The 23,664-nt window shown below is 48.7% G+C and overlaps 1 protein-coding gene across 4 annotated transcripts in view; it reads left to right on the top strand.

The window, feature by feature from the left end:
* Positions 1 to 23,664, top strand: part of FGD5 (FYVE, RhoGEF and PH domain containing 5) — a 244,466-nt gene that overhangs the window by 175,511 nt on the left and 45,291 nt on the right. For all 4 annotated transcript variants that reach the window (XM_063941238.1, XM_063941236.1, XM_063941235.1 and 1 more), the window contains exons 6-9: positions 3,976 to 4,127; positions 4,461 to 4,617; positions 8,693 to 8,780; positions 15,378 to 15,428. In XM_063941238.1, the coding sequence (XP_063797308.1) occupies positions 3,976 to 4,127; positions 4,461 to 4,617; positions 8,693 to 8,780; positions 15,378 to 15,428 (448 nt within the window). The remainder of the gene's footprint in view (positions 1 to 3,975; positions 4,128 to 4,460; positions 4,618 to 8,692; positions 8,781 to 15,377; positions 15,429 to 23,664) is intronic.

The raw sequence follows: 23,664 nt of genomic DNA, 5'->3' as shown, positions 1-23,664 counted from the left end.
TACATTTTTAAGGGCTATTCACTTATTTTGCTGCTCTATCAACACCCTCAAAACTGACATCTGTCTCAAGTTGCCTTATTATAAGGACAGTCCTGCCCCCCCAAATAAAGTAAGTCAACCTCACAAGTAGATAGGTTATAAACAACCTTAATATCTTGACATTTTTGTTGCTGCCCCGCAAAAAAAACTTTTACTTTTAACGTCTTACATTTACGTAAGGCTTTAGGGGATATGTATAAAGCCTTAGAGAGAGATAAAGTGGAAAGGTTGCCCATAGTAACCAATCAAGTTCTACCTCTTATTTATCTGGTCCTCAAAATGACAGTTAGAATCAGATAGGTTGCTATGGGTAACTGCTCCACTTTTTCTCTCTCAGATTTGATACATCTCCCCCAACCTCAGATACACTGCCTCCAGGGATGGGGTTATGTAGCCACCCCGGTGATGGTAGCTCATTGTTCTAGTTCTAGATAACTTGTGTTCCTGATGAGACGTTAGGGGGGATTGTTTATTCCTAGGGCTGCACCAGAGCCCCCATAAGACATCGTCATCATTCTCGTTACTAGGAGTTATTATTATTATTATCCTGTATTTATGGGGAGCCACGAGGGATCCGCAGTGCTGTACAGATTGCACACACAGCTAGGGGTAAATTTACTAAGGTGGGAGATTTTTAGAACTGGTGATGTTGCCCATAGCAACCAATCAGATTATATCTATTATCTGGTAGAAGCAGCTAGATAAATGGTAAGTAGAATGGCCGTGCCCGCCACTCATGTCAGCACTATGAATGGAGACATAATATACAGATCCGAGAGCACATATAACAAGAAAGCCTTCTATAGAGTTACAATGGGCCTAGGGGGTGATTCCGAGTTGTTCGCTCGCTAGCAGGTTTTAGCAGCAATACACACGCTAGGCCGCCGCCCTCTGGGAGTGAATCTTAGCGTAGCAGAATTGCGAACGGAAGATTAGCAGAATTGCGAATAGAAATTTCTTAGCAGTTTCTGAGTAGCTCCAGACCTACTCACAAATAGCGATCAGTTCAGTCAGTTTCATTCCTGGTTTGACGTCACAAACACACCCAGCGTTCGGCCAGCCACTCCCGCGTTTTTCCCTGAAACGCCTGCGTTTTTCCGCACACTCCCAGAAAACGGACAGTCTCCGCCCAGAAACACCCACTTCCTGTCAATCACACTCCGATCACTTCAACGATGAAAAAACTTTGTTACGCCGTGAGTAAAATACCAAACTTTTGTGCTGATTTACTTGGCGCAGGCGCACTGCGTACATTGCGCATGCGCAGTTTGCGACTAATCGCTCCGTAGCGAAAAAAAATAACGAGCGAACAACTCGGAACCACCCCCCTAATTCAGACCTGATTGTAGCAGCAAATTTGTTAGCAGATGGGCAAAACCATGGGGGTCATTCCGACCCATTCGCACACAGCGGTTCATCGCTGCGGTGCGAACGGGTCGGAAATGTGCATGCGCGGCGCCCGCAATGCGCACATGCGCCGTTGCCCAGTGACAGTCGTCGCCGGGCAACGACCAGAAGAGAAAAGAAAGTGATCGCTAGCGCGATCGCAAGAAGATTGACAGCGGGGAGGCGTTCTGGGCGGAGAGATCCGAACGCAGGTGTGTCCAGGCGTTTGGAGGGTGGATGTCTGACGTCACAGCTGGGACCTTTATCGCTGGATACATCGCACCGGGTAAGTAACTGCAGGGCTGGTCTTGTTCTGCACAAAACTTTTTTAGCATAGCAGGGCTGCACAAGTGATTGCAGCCCTGCTATGCTAAAATACACTCCCTCATAGGCGGCGTCTAGTTGATCGCACGAGCAGCAAAAAGTTGCTACGTGCGATCAACTCGGAATGACCCCCTATGTGCACTGCAGGTGGGGCAGATATAACATGTGCAGAGAGAGTTAGATTTGGCTGGGTTATATTGTTTCTGTGCAGGGTAAATACTGTCTGCTTTATTTTTACACTGCAATTTAGATTTCAATTTGAACACACCCTAACTCTCTGCACATTATATCTGCCCCACCTGCAGTGCACATGGGCCCTCATTCCGAGTTGATCGCTCGCAAGGCGATTTTAGCAGAGTTGCTCACGCTAAGCCGCCGCCTACTGGGAGTGTATCTTAGCATCTTAAAATTGCGAACGATGTATTCGCAATATTGCGATTACAAACTACTTAGCAGTTTCAGAGTAGCTCCACACTTACTCGGCATCTGCGATCAGTTCAGTGCTTGTCGTTCCTGGTTTGACGTCACAAACACACCCAGCATTCACCCAGACACTCCCCCGTTTCCCCGGCCACTCCTGCGTTTTTTCCGGAAACGGTAGCGTTTTTTCCCGCACGCCCATAAAACGGCCTGTTTCCGCCCAGTAACACCCATTTCCTGTCAATCACACTACGATCGCCGGAGCGATGAAAAAGCCGTGAGTAAAAATACTATCTCCATTGTAAAATTACTTGGCGCAGTCGCAGTGCGAATATTGCGCATGCGTACTAAGCGGAATTTCACTGCGATGCGATGAAAAATACCGAGCGAACGACTCGGAATGAGGGCCATGGTTTTACCAACTGCTAACAAATTTGCTGCTACGATCAGGTCTGAATTAGGCCCAATGGGGGTGATTCCGAGTTGTTCGCTCGCTAGCTGCTTTTAGCAGCATTGCACACGCTAAGCCGCCGCCTACTGGGAGTGTATCTTCGCATAGCAGAATTGCGAACGAACGATTCGCTAATTTTCTCGTAACGATTACCCCGCAGTTTCTGAGTAGCTCCAGACTTACTCTGCCATTGCGACCAGCTCAGTCCTTTTCGTTCCTGGTTTGACGTCACAAACACACCCAGCGTTCGCCCAGACACTCCCCCGTTTCTCCAGCCACCCCCGCATTTTTCCCTGGCACGCCTGCGTTTTTCCGCAAACGCCGTGAAAACGCTGAGTATCCGCCCAGAAACACCCACTTCCTGTCAATCACTTCAACTATGAAAATTCTTTGTTCTGCCGTGAGTAAATCTACTAAGTTTTGAGCTAAAATACTTAGCGCATGCGCACTGCGTACCATGCGCATGCGCATTTTCGCATTAATCGCTCCGTTGCGAAAATCGGCAACGAGCGAACAACTCGGAATGACCCCCAATATGCGGACTGGCATCTCTGATGCACGTCCTGATCAGCTGCTGACCCTGCTGAGTTTCTTCTTCTTATTTCTCCTTTCCGCTTTGCATTGCAGTTGTTTATATGCAGTTTCTAATGTTTTATTAACGCTAACAACATTGTAATAGGAATTCAGTCTTGTTAGTCTTTATTATGTAGCACTGTGGTTAGGGTTACCGTGTTGTGTCAGACCGCAGTGCTCTATAACCCTGAGTTGCATCCACAGAGCCCCCCGTTTTGGCTAGGATAAATGGGTTCACCCAATGCAGCGTAGTAATTGCAATGCAGGATGTGATGGGGAGTTATACCGTCCCTAGGACTACGTCAATGCTGTTTGCCGATGGAGGACACTTGCTGCAATATTGTAATATAGTTTTGCTTTCCGGAGCATGATGAATGCTGGTACATTTTAGCTTAAACTGCAAGATTGCCTGCTTGGTTTGTCTCCTTCCTATGTTTATGAAACCAAAAGCACTAAGAGTTGGTGAGAAAGATGTATCAGGCAGTGGACCAGTGATGAAGTTGCCTAGAGCAACCTATCTACTTCTCCAATCTTTTCACTGTTTATCACATGTGGTTTCCCAGTTGTGGAAAATGAGTTGCAGACGCCATAGGAATGTTTTATTGTGCGAGTGAATTAGAAGATGATAAGTGATTGTGACAGACAGTTCTGCTTACAGTAATGCTCCGATATCAGTACATTGATCACCTGTGACCTGTAACCTCACGGACACGGTAGAAGCAGACATTGGGGCTGTGTTACAAGTTACCGTGTTATTAATAATCCGGGATGTTATTTTGCAGGAATTCCACTCGTCAGTGCTCAGGGAGCTCGGCAGTGAAGAGGAAGACGAGGAGGAAGAGCTGAGACTACGACATGGGCTAAGCCAGCTGGAATACATCTATTTATTACATGAAGAGGTCCAGGAAGAGCTGGAGCAGAGGATACAACATTGGTGAGCCCCTCCTTCCCCTACCCCATTGTACTCTGGGTAACGTTTGCTAATTCTGGCACAAAGACTGGTTACTTAATGTAGCTGTGGTGAGAAATACGTGGATATTAGAAGTCACCGAGAGGTTGTCCAATCAGCTCTGAGCTAGCATTTATCAAGTACGTTCTATACAATAATAAGTAGAAGTTTTAATGGTTGCTATGGGCAACTGCTCCTCTTGTTGCATTTCACCTCGTAGGAATTATACAAATATATAAATGATATTAATTGTAAAATGGGAATTGCACGCAATACAGCCGGCAAAAGTTACTTGTTACGTTCTACCTCTGTATACAGGGAAGAAAATCCAAAAATCGCTGATGTGTTCTTAAGTCGGCAATCCAGGTTCCAGCACCATATCGCCTTTATCGTTGCGTTCGACAAGACTACGGGTGCCCTTGATGATTGCAGCCTCAAATCCCCCCGAGTCGCCGCAGTAGTGAGAGACTTTGAGGTACGTTCTAAAAGCCATTTATTCATATATACGTTAAATATATAGATCAGTAAATTCCTTATCATGGTTCAGTGAGTATTATTATTATTATTATTGTTAGTATTATTATTATTATTATTATTATTATCCTATATCACTCCACATGCTGCACAATGAAACCTGTTTCTGCACAGATAACATGACAGGACACCTTTTGCATTTAGTCAGTGGGGTAAATTTACTAAGGTGGGAGCTTTTTAGACCTGGTGATGTTGCTCATAGCAACCAATCAGATTCTATTTAACATTTATCTAGCTGCTTCTAGAAGATAATAGATAGAATCTGGTTGCTACGGGCAACATCACTTGTTCTAATTTACCCCACTGTGGCCCTCATTCCGAGTTGTTCGCTCGTTCTTTTTTTTCGCATTGGTGCGATAAGTCGCAAACTGCGCATGCGCAATGTTCGCAGTGCGTCTGCGCCAAGTAAATTGGCAAAGAAGTTTGGTATTTTACTCACAGCGTAACAAGGTTTTTTCATCGTTCTGGTGATCGGAGTGTGATTGACAGGAAGTGGGTGTTCCTGGGCGGAAACTGACCGTTTTATGGGTGTGTGTGAAAAAACGCAGGCGTTTCAGGGAAAAACGCGGGAGTGTCTGGAGAAACGGGGGAGTGTCTGGGCGAACGCTGGGCGTGTGTGTGACGTCAAACCAGGAACGAAAAGGACTGAACTGATCGCAGTGGCAGAGTAAGTCTCGAGCTACTCGGAATCTGCAAAGAAATTTCTAATCGCTATTCTATTCGCAATTCTGCGAACCTTTCGTTCGCAATTCTGCACAGCTAATATTCACTCCCAGTAGGCGGCGGCTTAGCGTGTGCAAAGCTGCTAAAAGCAGCTAGCGAGCGAACAACTCGGAATGAGGGCCTGTGACTGTGTCTTTTCATGTAAAAACAGTGACACCTATAGGCCATGATTAGGTACTGCGCTCCCTAAAAAAACAAAGGGTTTCCCCTATTTGCACATATATTTTAATTTATACATTTCTCAGTAAAAAGGAAATGGGAAAGAACATGGGAGCATTCCCAAAATAATCTAGTAGCATCTTACAATTTTCTTTAAAGGTGATCATCAGCTTTAGAAAAAGGTGCTTTTGGACAGCGACGTTGGTGGGGTGGAGCTCAGCGACACATAGCTGGTGGGCTATCCGCATTCTGCCACTATAAGAGGATCATGGGCCTAATTCAGACCTGATCGTAGCCGTGAAAAACTTTGCATGGCTACAATCAGCCACCCTGACATGCGGGGGGATGCCCAGCACAGGGCTACTCCGCCCTGCATGTCTGGCCCTCCCCTCCCCCCGCACAGGTACAAAAGCATTGCGCAGTGGCGATGCTTTTGTACCTGAAGAGTAGCTCCCTACCAGCGCAGCTCCTGTGCGCTGGCAGGGAGCTACCCATCGCTCTCAGCAGCTGCGTTGCCCGGGGGATCCGGCCTCTAGGTTGACAGTAACTAGGTCGACACTATCTAGGTCGACCACTATTGGTCGACAGTAACTAGGTCGACAGGGTCTCTAGGGCGACATGTTCTATGTCGACAGGTCAAAAGGTCGATATGAGTTTTTCACAATTTTTTTCTTTTTTTTAACCTTTTCATACTTAACGATCTACGTGGACTACGATTGGAGCGGTAATCTGTGCCGAGCAAAGCAGTAGCAAAGCGCGCCATGCGAGGGGACACGGTGCGCTAATTGGGGTTCCCGGTCACTCTACGAAGAAAACGATACCAAAAAACATAAAAAACTCATGCCGACCTTTTCACCTGTCGACCTAGAACCCGTCGACCTAAAGACCCTCTCGACCTAGAGACCCTGTCGACCTAGTTACTGTCGACCAATAGTGGTCGACCTAGACACTGTCTACCTAGTTACTATCTACCTTCCATACCACACCCGTTGCCCGGACCGCGCCCCCAAAACGGCGGCCTAACGCCAACCAGCCCGCCCCCTCCCGCCCAGCGACCGCCTCTGCCTGTCAATCAGTCAGAGGCGATCGCTGGGCTGAGATGCCGATAGCATCTCTGGCATGCGCAGGCGCACTGCGGCGCATGCACAGTTCAGACCTGATCGCCCGCTGTGCCAAAACGCACAATTGCGATCAGGTCTGAATTAGCCCCTTTGTCTGAGATTCCGTCTGGTTACAGATGCAGTATCGCCTGATATTAAGGAGGGTATTGCGCTATCATCACTGGGTGCAGGGTACAAGATTTTGGGTACTGTTATTATCAGTGACATGCGCAGCCGCATAGCAGTGGTAAGTAAATACAGGTTGAGTCTCCCTTATCCAAAATGCTTGGGACCAGAAGTACTTTGGATATGGGATTTTTCCGTATTTTGGAATAATTGCATACCATAGTGAGATATCATGGTGATGGGACCTAAATCTAAGCACAGAATGCATTTATGTTACATATACACCTTATACACACAGCCTGAAGGTCATTTTAGCCAATATTTTTTATAACTTTGTGCATTAACCAAAGTGTGTCTACATTCACACAATTCATTTATGTTTCATATACACCTTATACACACAGCCTGAAGGTCATTTAATACAATATTTTTAATAACTTTGTGTATTAAACAAAGTGTGTGTACATTGAGACATCAAAAAACAAAGGTTTCACTATCTCACTCTCACTCAAAAAAGTCCGTATTTCGGAATATTCCGTATTTCGGAATATATGGATATGGGATACTCAACCTGTACCTATTCGCAGTGGTGTAAGACAGTTTGTTGGCCGAACCTCTGATCTCTCTGGTCCCTAGTGAGTTATCCGGCTCCGTTGTGTAGGGATCAGCCCACAATGGTGGCTGCCTGCGCTGTATATAGGTGACAGGTACACTTTATCAGTGACACCCCTAATGAGAGAGTAATGCATTAATCCTGCAGCAGCATTTGGCCAGCTGTGTCCCACTATACAGCACTGCCCCCTGGAGTGATGCGTCAGGGTCTACGCTGCTTATTAGATCGCATTCATTGTGCAACGCTGCAGAAAATGCAGTTTTACTGAGATGACAAATAGCGACTGTCAGACGTGGGGGGTGGGGGGTGTCCCTTTTGTTTGGTGTGTAAGTACTTGGGGGGAGGCAGGGTCTGGCTGCTGAATGTACAAATACATCAATGTTTGCAGAAATATATATGTAATGTTCAACTGATTTCTATATTAAATTTATACTTTAGTACATGACTTCTTGCAACATTTACTAAGGGGGTCATTCCGAGTTGATCGCTAGCTGCATTCGTTCGCTGTGCAGCGATCAGGCAAAAAAACGGCACTTCTGCGCATGCGTATGCGGCGCAATGCGCATGCGCGTCGTACTTTTGCAACGAACGATGTAGTTTCACACAGGGTCTAGCGAAGCTTTTCAGTCACACTGGTGGCCGCAGAGTGATTGACAGGAAGAGGGCGTTTCTGGGTGTCAACTGACCGTTTTCAGGGAGTGTTCGGAAAAACACAGGCGTGACTGAAAAAACGCAGGCGTGGCTGGGTGAACGCAGGGCGTGTTTGTGACGTTAAAACAGGAACTGAACAGTCTGAAGTCATCGCAAGCACTGAGTAGGTATTGAGCTACTCTAAAACTGCACAAAAAAAGTTTGCCGCCGTTCTGCGATCCTTTCGTTCGCACTTCTGCTAAGCTAAAATACACTCCCAGTGGGCGGTGGCTTAGCGTTTGCACGGCTGCTGAAAACTGCTAGCGAGCGAACAACTCGGAATGAGGGCCTAAATTCGCTGTGTGTATTGCTCTGGCTTCTCTTCTCTGGTCCGCACATTTATATCAGGCAGGATTATTTATTCCCATTGTCCTGGGATATGATGTCATCAAAATAACACATATGAAAACTTAATATTCAAGTGTAGATACTTGTCCATCTTCAGATGACGTTGTAGTGTATTGTCTTATATGCACCCTCTTGCTGCTTTTACTAAACACGTTGTTCATCTTTCTGACTTATGACGGTGCTGTTTTGGTGGGGTCAGACATACTGCAGGCTTTGGGTAACACTAAAACTGAGTGTTTCTTTCTTCCGGAGAGCAGAGGAACTTCCAGCGTGGGCAGTCCAGTGTCAAACACGAACTGGTGAAAGTGGTGCAGAGAATTTTCCAGTATAACATGATTCTAACAGGTGAGAAACAATGAGCTTAACATGCAGTTAACCCCCCCCCCCCCTCGCTTCATTAAGCTCCTCCCACATCTTTATGACCGAGTGCTAATGGGATCTGATACAGGTAAAAGCTGACTCATCAGGATTTTAAATTACTGTGACTTCACAGGCCCCGCCTCTGTGGACGTCAGCCAATCCACCCACTGCTTCTATACAGCAAGTGTACAAGCCTGTCAGTCCTTGTCTGTCTCTATTGTTAGAACAGCAGCATCTACTGTAACACCGTTCTGCCCTGATCCGTCCAAACATGTCCATTATCTATTCAGCCACACCCACTTTGGGTGAAGCACCACCCACTTTGAGCAAAGCACCACCCACTATAGTGTAATCTCCGTCATGCCAAAATCGGAACAGTTAAAATGCACTTCCAGACTAGCAGAGTACAAGGGTGCCCAGGGCTGGCACTCCCAACCCCTGGCACACATGAGTCATGACATCACAGAACTTCGCTAGGAAATTGGGGCCGGATGAGTCATGTGGATGTGCGCTATGCCTTTACAGGTAGCAAGGTGCAACTCTAGGCACTCAGCCTGCAAAAAAGTACTATCAGGAAAGTGACAGTGTGCCCCCCCCCCCACCCTCCCCTTGGCATTGTGCCCTGGGTGTCAGCATCGGTCACACAACCCTCGTTACTGCCCTAGGTATGTCTTACGGAATGGAAAAGGAACATAGAGGGTGACTACATTCAGTTCAGCAGAAAAATCCCCACATCAGGCTGCCAAAAATCTAACATTGCAGAGGCGGAAATGAATTTCTTCCTGGTCGCAGGCTGCAAATTAATTTTTTCCTGGTTCAGCCCCTTTCTTATATTTGCAGAAACTGACATAACTGTGTCTGTTCTTGTTTGGTAAATGGGTGTATTACTTTCACAGTAGCATATAAAAGGCGATAAGTGTGACTGTCACGTAGCGTCTGTCCAGATTTATCATATTAGGGCAGCCCAAGATACCGTCAACACCCCTGCCACTACTCTCACTCACCCCTGCCACCACTCTCACTCACCCCTGCCACTACTCTCACTCACCCCTGCCACCACTCTCACTCACCCCTGCCCCTACTCTCACTCACCCCTGCCGCTACTCCCACTCACCCCTGCCACTACTCCCCTCCACCCCTGCCACTACTCCCACTCACCCCTGCCACTACTCCCCTCCACCCCTGCCACTACTCTCACTCACCCCTGCCACTACTCTCACTCACCCCTACCACTACTCTCACTCACCCCTGCGACTACTCCCACTCACCCCTGCCACTACTCTCACTCACTCCTGCAACCACTCTCACTCACCCTTGCCACTACTCCCACTCACCCATGCCACTACTCTCACTCACCCCTGCCACTACTCTCACTCACCCCTGCCACTACTCTCACTTACCCCTGCCACTACTCTCACTTACCCATGCCACTACTCCCCTCCACCCCTGCCACTACTCTCACTCACCCCTGCCACTACTCCCCTCCACCCCTGCCACTATTCTCACTCACCCCTGCCACTGCTCCCCTCCACCCCTGCCACTACTCTCACTCACCCTTGCCGCTACTCCCACTTACCCCTGCCACTACTCTCACTCACCCCTGCCATTACTCTCACTCACCCCTGCCACTACTCCCCTCCACCCCTGATGATTACACTTTGGGCTGCCTGGAACGGTGCGGCTACATGGAATATTTTACTTTAGGTTTAGGATTGATTAACAGTATCTCTGACAGGTATAGGGACTGCACAGTGGGGAATAGGAGGGGTATTTATGAATGATGCGACCTAACTGTGTGGAAAAGTAGGTTTCGCCAAAAGACATGATCAGATTCTGTGGGGAATATTTACTAAGCAGCGACTTTTTAGCTGTATAGCGTTCTGTAGTTCTTGATGCTGGAATAAAATCAACAACAATATTAAATGCAAAGCCAGACAAGTTTTGCATTTAATATTAATGTCGTTCCAAATCCACTTAGTAAATATATACCCCAATATGTTATTCCTTGTACAGTTTTATAATGAATGCCGACATTTGATTAGTTGCTGTCGGTAACAACATCTTCACTTCACGGTAGAGTTTTACAAACTCCGCCATTACAGTCCAGGTTTTTTATCGGACCATCCATTATTGGGACATTGCAATGAATTTCCCCGATGGTTGCTCCTCCCTGCAGCTGCTGGGTATATACTGGGAGGCTGAGAGCTGCTCCTCTCTGCAGCTGCTGGGTATATACTGGGAGGCTGAGAGCTGCTCCTCTCTGCAGCCGCTGGGTATATACTGGGAAGCTGAGGGCTGCTCCCCTCTGCAGCCGCTGGGTATACACTGGGAGGCTGAGAGCTGCTCCTCTCTGCAGCCGCTGGATATATACTGGGAGGCTGAGGGCTGCTCCTCTCTGCAGCCGCTAGGTATATACTGGGATGCCGAGGGCAGCTCCTCTCTGCAGCACTGGGTATATACTGGGAGGCTGAGGGATGCTCCTCTCTGCAGCCGCTGGGTATATACTGGGAGGCTGAGGGCTGCTCCTCTCTGCAGCCTCTGGGTATACACTGGGAGGCTGAGGGCTGCTCCTCTCTGCAGCCACTGGGTATACTGGGAGGCTGAGGGCTGCTCCTCTCTGCAGCCGCTGGGTATACACTGGGAGGCTGAGGGCTGCCCCTCTCTGCAGCCGCTGGGTATATACACTGGGAGGCTGAGGGCAGCTCCTCTCTGCAGCCGCTGGGTATATACTGGGAGGCTGAGGGCTGCTCCTCTCTGCAGCCGCTGGGTATATACTGGGAGGCTGAGGGCTGCTCCTCTCTGCAGCCGCTGGGTATACACTGGGAGGCTGAGGGCAGCTCCCCTCTGCAGCCGCTGGGTATACACTGGGAGGCTGAGGGCTACTCCTCTCTGCAGCCCCTGGGTATACACTGGGAGGCTGAGGGCTGCTCCTCTCTGCAGCCGCTGGGTATACACTGGGAGGCTGAGGGCAGCTCCTCTCTGCAGCCGCTGGGTATATACTGGGAGGCTGAGGGCTGCTCCTCTCTGCAGCCGCTGGGTATATACTGGGAAGCTGAGGGATGCTCCTCTCTGCAGCCGCTGGGTATATACTGGGAGGCTGAGGGATGCTCCTCTCTGCAGCCGCTGGGTATATACTTGGAGGCTGAGGGCAGCTCCTCTCTGCAGCCGCTGGGTATATACTGGGAAGCTGAGGGCAGCTCCTCTCTGCAGCCACTGGGTATACACTGGGAGGCTGAGGGCTGCTCCTCTCTGCAGCTGCTGGGTATACACTGGGAGGCTGAGGGCAGCTCCTCTCTGCAGCTGCTGGGTATACACTTGGAGGCTGAGGGCTGCTCCTCCCTGCAGCTGCTGGGTATACACTGGGAGGCTGAGGGCTGCTCCTCTCTGCAGCTGCTGGGTATACACTGGGAGGCTGAGGGCTGCTCCTCTCTGCAGCCACTGGGTATACACTGGGAGGCTGAGGGCTGCGCCTCTCTGCAGCCACTGGGTATATAGTGTTCACTCTAGGATTTTTTTAGGGCAGGGTGCTGAGCATTGAAGAGGGCACATTTTTATTTTGAGGGGCACATTTTTGATGTGACGCTTTGCGCACAAAGCATAGCGCATATGTTTATAGTTTTTGTACATACATTTTGCCCTTAGTAAATCATATACCTATGCATACATATAAGACACCTAACATCACATCTGTACTGAGAAACACACTGTATATGTCCAGTCTTCTTGAAAGATCGGCTGTAGCATATACATAAGTAGATAATACCGTATAAATGTCTTTTCCAGTGCTGAAGTAGTTATAATCCGTATGTGTTATAAAACAGAAAAGTTAAACAATTGGTTAAAATATATAGGAAAAAAAAAAAGTCTGTTCTACTAGGGAAATACTGTAAGCAGTACATGCTCACTGCTTACCCTGTTCTTTCCCTCTTTATCAGAGTGCTGTGTTATTTACAGTGCCTCCTCTGCCATCCAGTTGGCTAAAGGATAGAAATTGTGTTCCAATTTCAGAGGTGGGCAAGGAGTAGACGACAACATTGTAACATGCATTCTGACTGCTGCATTCTGTATACAAGGGGGTGATTTATGGTCCTGCAGGGTGCACTGAAAAAGGGCAGGGTGCAGCACCCTGCTGAAACAGCCTAGAAGGAACACTAGGTATATACTGTGAGGCTGAGGGCTGCTCCTCTCTGCAGCTACTGGGTATACACTGGGAGGCTGAGAGCTGCTCCTCTCTGCAGCCGCTGGGTATATACTGGGAGGCTGAGAGCTGCTCCTCTCTGCAGCCGCTGGGTATACACTGGGAGGCTGAGGGCTGCTCCTCTCTGCAGCCGCTGGGTATACACTGGGAGGCTGAGGGCAGCTCCTCTCTGCAGCCGCTGGGTATACACTGGGAGGCTGAGGGCTGCTCCTCTCTGCAGCCGCTGGGTATACACTGGAAGGCTGAGGGCAGCTCCTCTCTGCAGCCGCTGGGTATATACTTGGAGGCTGAGGGCTGTACCTCTCTGCAGCCGCTGGGTATATACTGGCAGGCTGAAGGCTGCTCCTCTCTGCAGCCGCTGGGTATACACTGGAAGGCTGAGGGCAGCTCCTCTCTGCAGCCGCTGGGTATATACTTGGAGGCTGAGGGCTGTACCTCTCTGCAGCCGCTGGGTATACACTGGGAGGCTGAGGGCTGCTCCTCTCTGCAGCCGCTGGGTATACACTGGAAGGCTGAGGGCAGCTCCTCTCTGCAGCCGCTGGGTATATACTTGGAGGCTGAGGGCTGTACCTCTCTGCAGCCGCTGGGTATATACTGGCAGGCTGAAAGCTGCTCCTCTCTGCAGCCGCTGGGTATATACTGGCAGGCTGAGGGCTGTACCTCTCTGCAGCTGCTGGGTATATACTGGCAGGCTGAGGGCTGCTCCTCTCTGCAGCCGCCGGGTATACACTGGAAGGCTGAGGGCAGCTCCTCTCTCAGGCCCTGTGATTGTTGATCACCCGTCCCCAGACCCAACACCTACATGTAGCCATAAAACTGCGACACCCATGTGACATGTAGTAGTAGCATTAATAGAATTGATCTATTATAAATTATATTGATATTATAATACACGGAGACAGTTCCACTTGAAGCCTATTTGCCGTATTGCGTAAACCATTAATGCTCAGCAGACAGCATTACAAATAAAAGCCGTCTGCGCTGTAGAGGGGCGACGAACTGATGATTTTTATATAAACATAAATGGACTAAAGCGGAGGCTGCGAGCTGCGATTACCCCCGGGATCCGCCTGTCTCTGACAGTAATGGATTTAAAGCTGTCTGAAATCATCTTGAAGAACTGTATTCCACCAGCCGCTCCTCTGACGACTGAGTAAGGTAATATCGCTCCACTAGCGATCACCGACTCACAGTACGAGACGCCGTCTGACTCTGTCAGCGCAGCACCGGATTCTGATTTCTAATAAAAAATATGTCATCTATATATTATTACTTTGCGACGCCGTACTCTCCAGGCGGGAGATGTGGCGCTTTGTTGGCTTCCTTCTGACGTTCGTGTTATTTTACACTTTGATGAAATCAAACTGTACTTTCCAAACCCAACTTTTAATATTCTGCTTCTCTGGGAGGAATTCAAAAAGAAAACACAATAATACAAAACAAAATAAAAAACATCATCAGACTGTCTAATAGTAGCGTCCTGTGGGCCTGACAATGGCAGATTCGTTATTGTTCTCCAAAACAAATAGCTAAATGTCTCTAAATAATTAGTCACAAGAAACACGACTTCTTCTTAGGGCCCTAAACTTAACTTGAACTCGGGAACTATTAATTATTTAACGATTCTTTTAGCTGCCTTTCATTTTTTATTATGCTTGGAAAATGTTTAATGTCACAAAGTGTTGTTTACTAACCGCAACATCTGCGCAGTTCGTTCCGCCCCCATACATAGGAGTCAGCCCACTCACCTCTATTTGAATGTCCCTGAGTGCCGTCAGTTTGTCCCTCATTTTTGCACGTGAGTGAATTCAGCGAGTAACGCCCAGGACCCTCCAAGGTCTTATAATGAAAACTCGTACATTATAGAACCATTTGTGAAGTAAAGAATAATAATGGGTGATATATTTGACATTTGGAGTCCATGTTGACAAAAGTTAGTGGCTATTAGGGATGACCTTCGAAGGGTTAATCATCTATGGTTCCCGTCAATGGTGGTGTCAGTATTTAACATCGATGGCATGAACCCATTGTGGTGATGATTATCGATGATTGTCTCTGCTGTATAACATGACGGGCAGTTGAGCGGCGTGACTGGGGGTGTGGTTAAGTGGCGAGTCAATCAGAGAAGTTGGTGGGACAGAATGTGCATTGGGGCAGGCTAGTCCATGTTTTCCAGATTTCCCCATGGCATCACAAGTTAAGTAATATCACGTGGTGCTTTTAAAATGTGTCAGTCAGTATTGCATCCTGGAGATGTGGAAAACATGGACCCTCAGGTCCGAGTTCTGCAGAGAAATAAGTAAAACAAGAACAGCTGGGATTCTTGGTATGTTTTGGGGATCGGTACATACTTCCTGTTACATTATCTTCATTTTGTCCTGCAGATTACCTGAACAATCTGTGTCCGGACTGGGCGGAGTATGAAGACACTCAGGGTGAGTAACACAGGGCAAATATAAATATGTAGTGTGTGAGTATAGACACTGTACATACATCTGTGATTCCCCACTCTGTATCTGTGTGATTCCCCACTCTACGTCCATGTGTGATTCTCCACTCTGCATCCGTGTGTGATTCCTCACTCTGCATCCATGTGTGATTCCTCACTCTGCATCCGTGTGTGATTCCCCACTCTGCATCCATGTGTGAATCCCCACACTGCATCCACGTGTGATTCCCCACTCTACGTCCATGTGTGATTCCCCACTCTGCATCCGTGTGTGATTCCCCACTCTGCATCCGTGTGTGATTCCCCACTCTGCATCCGTGTGTGATTTCCCACTCTGCATCTGTGTGATTCCCCACTCTGCATCCGTGTGTGATTCTCCACTGTACATCCGTGTGTGATTCCCCACTCTGCATCCATGTGTGATTCTCCACTGTACATCCGTGTGTGATTCTCCACTGTACATCCGTGTGTGATTCCCCACTCTGCATCCATGTGTGATTCTCCACTGTACATCCGTGTGTGATTCTCCACTGTACATCCGTGTGTGATTCCCCACTCTGCATCCATGTGTGATTCCCCACTCTGCATCCGTGTGTGATTCTCCACTCTGCATCCATGTGTGATTCTCCACTGTACATCCGTGTGTGATTCCCCACTCTGCATCCATGTGTGATTCCCCACTCTGCATCCACGTGTGATTCCCCACTGTGCATCCATGTGTGATTTCCCACTCTGCATCCGTGTGTGATTCCCCACTCTGCATCCATGTGTGATTCCCCACTCTGCATCCACGTGTGATTCCCCACTCTGCATCCGTGTGTGATTCTCCACTGTACATCCGTGTGTGATTCCCCACTCTGCATCCATGTGTGATTCCCCACTCTGCATCCACGTGTGATTCCCCACTCTGCATCCGTGTGTGATTTCCCACTCTGCATCCGTGTGTGATTCCCCACTCTGCATCCATGTGTGATTCCCCACTCTGCATCCACGTGTGATTCCCCACTCTGCATCCATGTGTGATTTCCCACTCTGCATCCGTGTGTGATTCCCCACTCTGCATCCATGTGTGATTCCCCACTCTGCATCCACGTGTGATTCCCCACTCTGCATCCACGTGTGATTCCCCACTCTGCATCTGTGTGTGATTCCCCACTCTGCATCCATGTGTGATTCTCCACTGTACATCCGTGTGTGATTCCCCACTCTGCATCCGTGTGTGATTCCTCACTCTGCATCCGTGTGTGATTCCCCACTCTGCATCCGTGTGTGATTTCCCACTCTGCATCCGTGTGTGATTCTCCACTGTACATCCGTGTGTGATTCCCCACTCTGCATCCACGTGTGATTCCCCACTCTGCATCCACGTGTGATTCCCCACTCTGCATCCATGTGTGATTTCCCACTCTGCATCCGTGTGTGATTCTCCACTGTACATCCACGTGTGATTCCCCACTCTGCATCCATGTGTGATTCCCCACTCTGCATCCATGTGTGATTCCCCACTCTGCATCCATGTGTGATCCCCACTCTGCATCCATGTGTGATTCTGCACTCACTCTACATTTGTATGTGATTTCCCACTCTACATCTGTGTGTCATTCTCCACTCTTCATCCGTGTGCGATTCCCCACTCTGCATCCATGTGTGATTCCCCACTCTGCATCCATGTGTGATTCCGCACTCACTCTACATTTGTGTGTGATTCCCCACTCTACATCTGTGTGTCATTCTCCACTCTTTATCCATGTGTGATTCCCCACTCTGCATCCATGTGTGATTCCCCACTCTGCATCCATGTGTGATTCCCTACTCTGCATCCATGTGTGATTCCACACTCTACATTTGTGTGTGATTCCCCACTCTGAATCCATGTGTGATTCCGCACTCTTCATCCATGTGTGATTCCCCTCTCTGCATCCATGTGTGATTCCCCACTCTTCATCTTTGTGTGATTCCCCTCTCTGCATCCATGTGTGATTCTCCACTCTGCATCCATGTGTGATTCCACACTCTACATCCATGTGTGATTCCCCACTCTGCATCCATGTGTGATTCCCTACTCTGCATCCATGTGTGATTCCCCACTCTGCATCCATGTGTGATTCCCCTCTCTGCATCCATGTGTGATTCCACACTCTACATTTGTGTGTGATTCTCCACTGTACATCCGTGTGTGATTCCCCACTCTGCATCCATGTGTGATTCCACACTCTACATTTGTGTGTGATTCCCCACTCTGCATCCGTGTGATTCCCCACTCTACATTTGTGTGTGATTCTCCACTGTACATCCGTGTGTGATTCCCCTCTCTTCATCCATGTGTGATTCCACACTCTACATTTGTGTGTGATTCTCCAATCTATATGCGTGTGTGATTCCCCACTCTGCATCCGTGTGCCATTCCCCTCTCTGCATCCATGTGTGATTCCCCACTCTACATCCATGTGTGATTCCGCACTCACTCTACATTTGTGTGTGATTCTCCACTCTACATCCATGTGTGATCCCCACTCTGCATCTATGTGTAATTCCCCACTCTGCATTCATGTGTGATTCCCCACTCTGCATCCATATGTGATTACCCTCTCTTCATCCATGTGTCATTCCGCACTCTACATCTGTGTGTCATTCTCCACTCTTCATCCGTGTGTGATTCCACACTCTCCATCAATGTGTGATTCCCCACGCTGCATCCATGTGTGAATCCATTCTCGGCATCCATGTGTGATTCCCCACTCTTCATCCTTGTGTGATTCCCCTCTCTGCAACCATGTGTTATTTCCCACTCTACATCCATGTGTGATTCCGCACTCTACATTTGTGTGTGATTCTTCACTCTGCATCCGTGTGTGATTCCACACTCTTCATCCGTGTGTGATTCCTCACTCTACATCCTTGTGTGATACCGCACTCTACATCTGTGTGTGATTCTGCACTCTACATCTGTGTGTCATTCTCCACTCTTCATCCGTGTGTGATTCCACACTCTTCATCCGTGTGTGATTCCTCACTTTACATCCTTGTGTGATTCCGCACTCTACATCTGTGTGTGATTACGCAGTCTACATCTGTGTGATTCCCCACTCTTCATCCATGTGTTATTCCACACTCTTCATCCGTGTGTGATTTTCCACTCTTCATCTGTGTGTGATTCCACACTCTACATCCGTGTGTGATTCCGCACTCTACATCCGTGTGTGATTCTGCAGTCTATGGCCCTCATTCCAAGTTGTTCGCTCGGTAATTATCTTCGCATTGCAGCGATTTTCCGCTAATTGCGCATGCGCAATGTTCGCACTGCGACTGCGCCAAGTAAATTTGCTAAGAAGTTTGGTATTTTACTCACGGCATTACAAGGTTTTTTCTTCGTTCTGGTGATCGGAGTGTGATTGACAGGAAGTGGGTGTTTCTGGGCGGAAACTGGCCGTTTTATGGGAGTGTGTGAAAAAACGCTGCCGTTTCTGGAAAAACGCGGGAGTGGCTGAAGAAACGGGGGAGTGTCTGGGCGAACGCTGGGTGTGTTTGTGACGTCAAACCAGGAACGACAAGCACTGAACTGATCGCACTGGAAGAGTAAGTCTCGAGCTACTCAGAAACTCCACAGAAAAATCTTTTCGCAATATTGCTAATACTTCGTTCGCAATTCTGCTAGGCTAAGATACACTCCCAGAGGGCGGCGGCTTAGCGTGTGTACTGCTGCGAAAAGCGGCTAGCGAGCGAACAACTCGGAATGAGGGCCTATGGCCCTCATTCCGAGTTGATCGCTCGCAAGGCGATTTTAGCAGAGTTACACACGCTAAGCCGCTGCCTACTGGGAGTGAATCTTAGCTTCTTAAAATTGCGAACGATGTATTCGCAATATTGCGATTACAAACTACTTAGCAGTTTCAGAGTAGCTTCAGACTTACTCGGCATCTGCGATCAGTTCACTGCTTGTCGTTCCTGGTTTGACGTCACAAACACACCCAGCGTTCGCCCAGACACTCCCCCGTTTCTCCGGCCACTCCTGCGTTTTTTCCGGAAACGGTAGCGTTTTGATCCACACGCCCATAAAACGCAGTGTTTCCGCCCAGTAACACCCATTTCCTGTCAATCACACTACGATCGCCGGAGCGAAGAAAAAGCCGTGAGTAAAAATACTATCTTCATTGTTAAATTACTTGGCGCAGTCGCAGTGCGAATATTGCGCATGCGTACTAAGCGGAATTTCACTGCGATGCAATGAAAATTACCGAGCGATCAACTCGGAATGAGGGCCTATATCTGTGTGATCTGTGTGTAATTTTGCAATCTACATCTGTGTGATCCGTGTGTGATTCTGCCCTCTACATCCGTGTGTGATTCCGCACTCTACATCCGTATGTTATTCTGTACTCTTAATCCATGTGTGATTCCCTACTATACTGTACATCCATGTGTGATTCCACACTCTACATCCATGGGGTATATTTACAAAGATTCGTGTTTTGGCCGTTTTGAAGGGTGTTTGAACTCGAATGGTATCGGGTGCATTTTACTGGAACTTTTTGAATCCTGATACGATCATTCACTAAGCTGCCGAGTTTTGCACAATCGTTTTTTCCGATGTCGATGTGATTTGTAATATCAGGCAGTGTTTTACGGGAGTGATGAGTAAAACATTGCCTGACAAAACACAAGGAATCCCGGCCAGGTCTGTGAGATCCGTGCAGGGCTTCATTGTGTACCTTAAAAAGGTTTTTAAAGTGTTTAAGAATCTGGAAAAAATTGCGTGGGGTCCCCCCTCCTAAGCATAACCAGCCTCGGGCTCTTTGAGCCTGTCCTGGTAGAAAAAATATGGGGGAAAAATTGACAGGGGTTCCCTCATATTTGATCAACCAGCACCGGGCTCTGCGCCTGGTCCTGGTGCAAAAATACGGGGGACAAAAAGCGTAGGGGTCCCCCGTATTTTTTGAACCAGCACCGGGCTCCACTAGTCAGAGAGATAATGCCACAGGCGGGGGACACTTTTATATAGGTCCCTGCGGCCCTGGCATTAAATCACTAACTAGTCACCCCTGGCCGGGGTACCCTGGAGGAGTGGGGACCCCTTAAATCAAGGGGTCCCCCCCTCCAGCCACCCAAGGGCCAGGGGTGAAGCCCGAGGCTGTCCCCCCCATCCATGGGCTGCGGATGGGGGGCTGATAGCCAAGTGTAAAAAAAAAGAATATTGTTTTTTGCACAAGAACTACAAGTCCCTACAAGCCTCCCCCGCAAGCTGGTACTTGGAGAACCACAAGTACCAGCATGCGGGGGTTAAACGGGCCCGCTGGTACCTATAGTTCTTCTGCAAAAAAAATACCCAAATAAAAATAGGACACACACACACCTTGAAAGTACAACTTTATTCCATACATTCCGACACACACATACTTACCTATGTTCACATGCCGACTCGGCCCACGTCTCGACGGCGATTCCAGGGTACCTGAAAATAAAATTATACTCACCTAAATCCAGTGTGTCGTGTCCTTTTGTAATAATCCACGTACTTGGCAAAACAAAAAAACGGAAACCCGACCACGCACTGAAAGGGGTCCCATGTTTACACATGGGACCCCTTTCCCCGACTGCCAGGACCCCCCCTGACTCATGTCAAAGAGGGTCCCTTCTGCCAATCAGGGAGCGCCACGTCGTGGCACTCTCCTGATTGGCTGTGTGCTCCTGTAGTGTCTGTCGGGCAGCACACGGCACAGATACAATGTAGCTCCTATGCGCTCGATTGTAGCCAATGGTGGGAACTTTGCGGTCAGCGGTGAGGTTACTTTCGGTCAACCGCTGACCGCAAAGTTCCCACCATTGGCTACAATGGAGCGCATAGGCGCTACATTGTATCTCTGCCGTGTGCTGCCTGACAGACACTACAGGAGCACACAGCCAATCAGGAGGGTGCCACGACGTGGCGCTCCCTGATTGGCAGAAGGGACCCTCTTTGATAGGAGTCAGGGGGGTCCTGGAAGTCGGGGAAAGGGGTCCCATGTGTAAACATGGGGCCCCTTTCAGTGCGTGGTCGGATTTCCGTTTTTTTGTTTTGCCAAGTACGTGGATTATACAAAGAATACAAGATTCCCTGAATTATGTGAGTATAATTTTATTCACAGGTACCCCAAGGATTCTACATGGAGAAGAGGACCGAGCCTCGTGGGAACATAGGTAAGTATGTATGTATGGAGGTGTGCATGTATGTAATAAACTTATACTTTCACGGTGTGTGCGTCCTATTTTTTTGGGGTATTTTTTTAGTAGTAGTACTACAGGTACCAGCGGGCCCGGTTTTCCACCGCATGCTGGTACTTGTGGTTCTCCAAGTACCAGTTTGTGGGGGAGGCTTGCTGGGACTTATAGTGCTGCTACTAAAAACAATATTCACATTTTTTAAAAAGGCTATCAGCCCCCCATCCGCCGCCCTTAGATGGGGGGGACAGCCTCGGGCTTCACCCCTGGCCCTTGGGTGGCTGGAGGGGGGGGGGCCTTGATTTAAGGGGTTCCCACTCCTCCAGGGTACCCCGGCCAGGGGTGACTAGTTGGGTATGTAATGCCAGGGCCGCAGGGACCAGTATAAAAGTGTCCCCCGCCTGTGGTATTATCTCTCTGACTAGTGGAGCCCGGTGCTGGTTTCAAAAATACGGGGGACCCCTACGCTTTTTGTCCCCTGTATTTTTGGAACCAGGACCAGGCGCAGAGCCCGGTGCTGGTTGAAGAAATATGGGGGAACCCCTGTCATTTTCCCCCCCATATTTTTTCAACCAGGACCGGCTCAAAGAGCCAGAGGCTGGTTATGCTTAGGAGGGGGGACCCCACGCAATTTTTTTTTCTGTTTTTACGCTAAACAGACCCTTTCCCATAGATAACCATGCACAGATCTCACTGATCCGTGCATGGTTATCCAAACTCGACTGGAAAAAGCAGGACTATTTTTTTGCTGCTTTTTTTAACGAATCGAAAAAAAATAGACCCGCACTTGAGCACTCAGAGACTAACACCCAAATACGAATGAATAGTGAATGCCCGTATTGTATGAAATAACAGCCGCGTTTGACCGATGGTCTATTCATTCGTATTTCAGAACTTTGCCAATCAAACCATTATGAATAGACCAGACACTGCCGAGTTTTCTGCTTAGTGAATTCCCGGATTGGGACTCGGATTTTTAGTAAATACTGGCCCATGTGTGATTCTGCGCTCTACATTCGGAAGTAATTCCGCACTCTACATCCGTGTGTGGTTTTCAACTGTACATCACCGTGTGATTTCCCACTCTATGTCAGCGTGTGATTGGCACTCTACATCTGTGTGTGATTCCCCACTTTTCCAGTGGACACTCCCAGGATTTAATCAATGTTGCAGCTGCTAGAACTGAGAGTTAGGAGTCTATCCATCAAAGTCACACATACAGAACCTCCAAATGACTTGTCTGCTTATAGGTGCAAATTTCGTCCTGGCCAATACATCAAGCTCATGTGTCCTCAGAAACCCAGACAGGATCCGGGAAAAATATGTTACAGAACTGTTCCATCAACCTGTCACATAATCAATCCATGCGATAGAAATACATTTACATAGGAACTAAATTCAAGAAATAAAAAAATGGATTTTACAGTTCAGTGTATGAGTCTGTTGATAAGAGGGAATGGAATACACACTACTCACTGCTGGTAACTAGTAAGCAAGACTCTAACGCGACCAGATGTTCCGTACAGGGGATGCGGTCATGTGACCGCCGCTCAGGATCCGGTGCAGCAGTCTACAGTGTTTCCCGGTGCTTGGAGATGACATCATCTCTAAGCGCCGGCCCACAAGACACTGCACCCGGGCAGGGCCGGCTCCAGGCATGTTCGACTAGAGCGGCCGCGCGGGGCGCCACTCTTACAGGGCGCCGCACGCTGCGGCCGCCATTTTCCTGCCTGGAGCCAGCCTCTGTGTGTCCGACTCCGACTCCCGGCCGCTTGTGTGCGCGCTATGCAGCGCGCTGTGCGGCGCCGGCGTCTGACGTTGGACGCCGGCGCCGCGCAGCGTGCATAGCGCGCACACAGTTTTGTTCCTCCGTCCGCGGCCCGCCCACAGCAGTATTCCCGGCTCCCAGCAGCACCGCAGTGTCAGTGACAGACAGGTAAGTTAAAATCTGTCTGGCACTGTGTGGGGCCGTTTATTTTTCTGGCACTGTGGGGGCATTATTTTTCTGGCACTGTGGGGGCATATCT

This window comes from Pseudophryne corroboree, chromosome 9, assembly GCF_028390025.1.
Source record: "Pseudophryne corroboree isolate aPseCor3 chromosome 9, aPseCor3.hap2, whole genome shotgun sequence".
Classification (NCBI taxonomy): domain Eukaryota; kingdom Metazoa; phylum Chordata; class Amphibia; order Anura; family Myobatrachidae; genus Pseudophryne; species Pseudophryne corroboree.
Note: the sequence above shows the minus strand (reverse complement) of the source record. Positions and strands in the feature narration are given on the sequence as shown.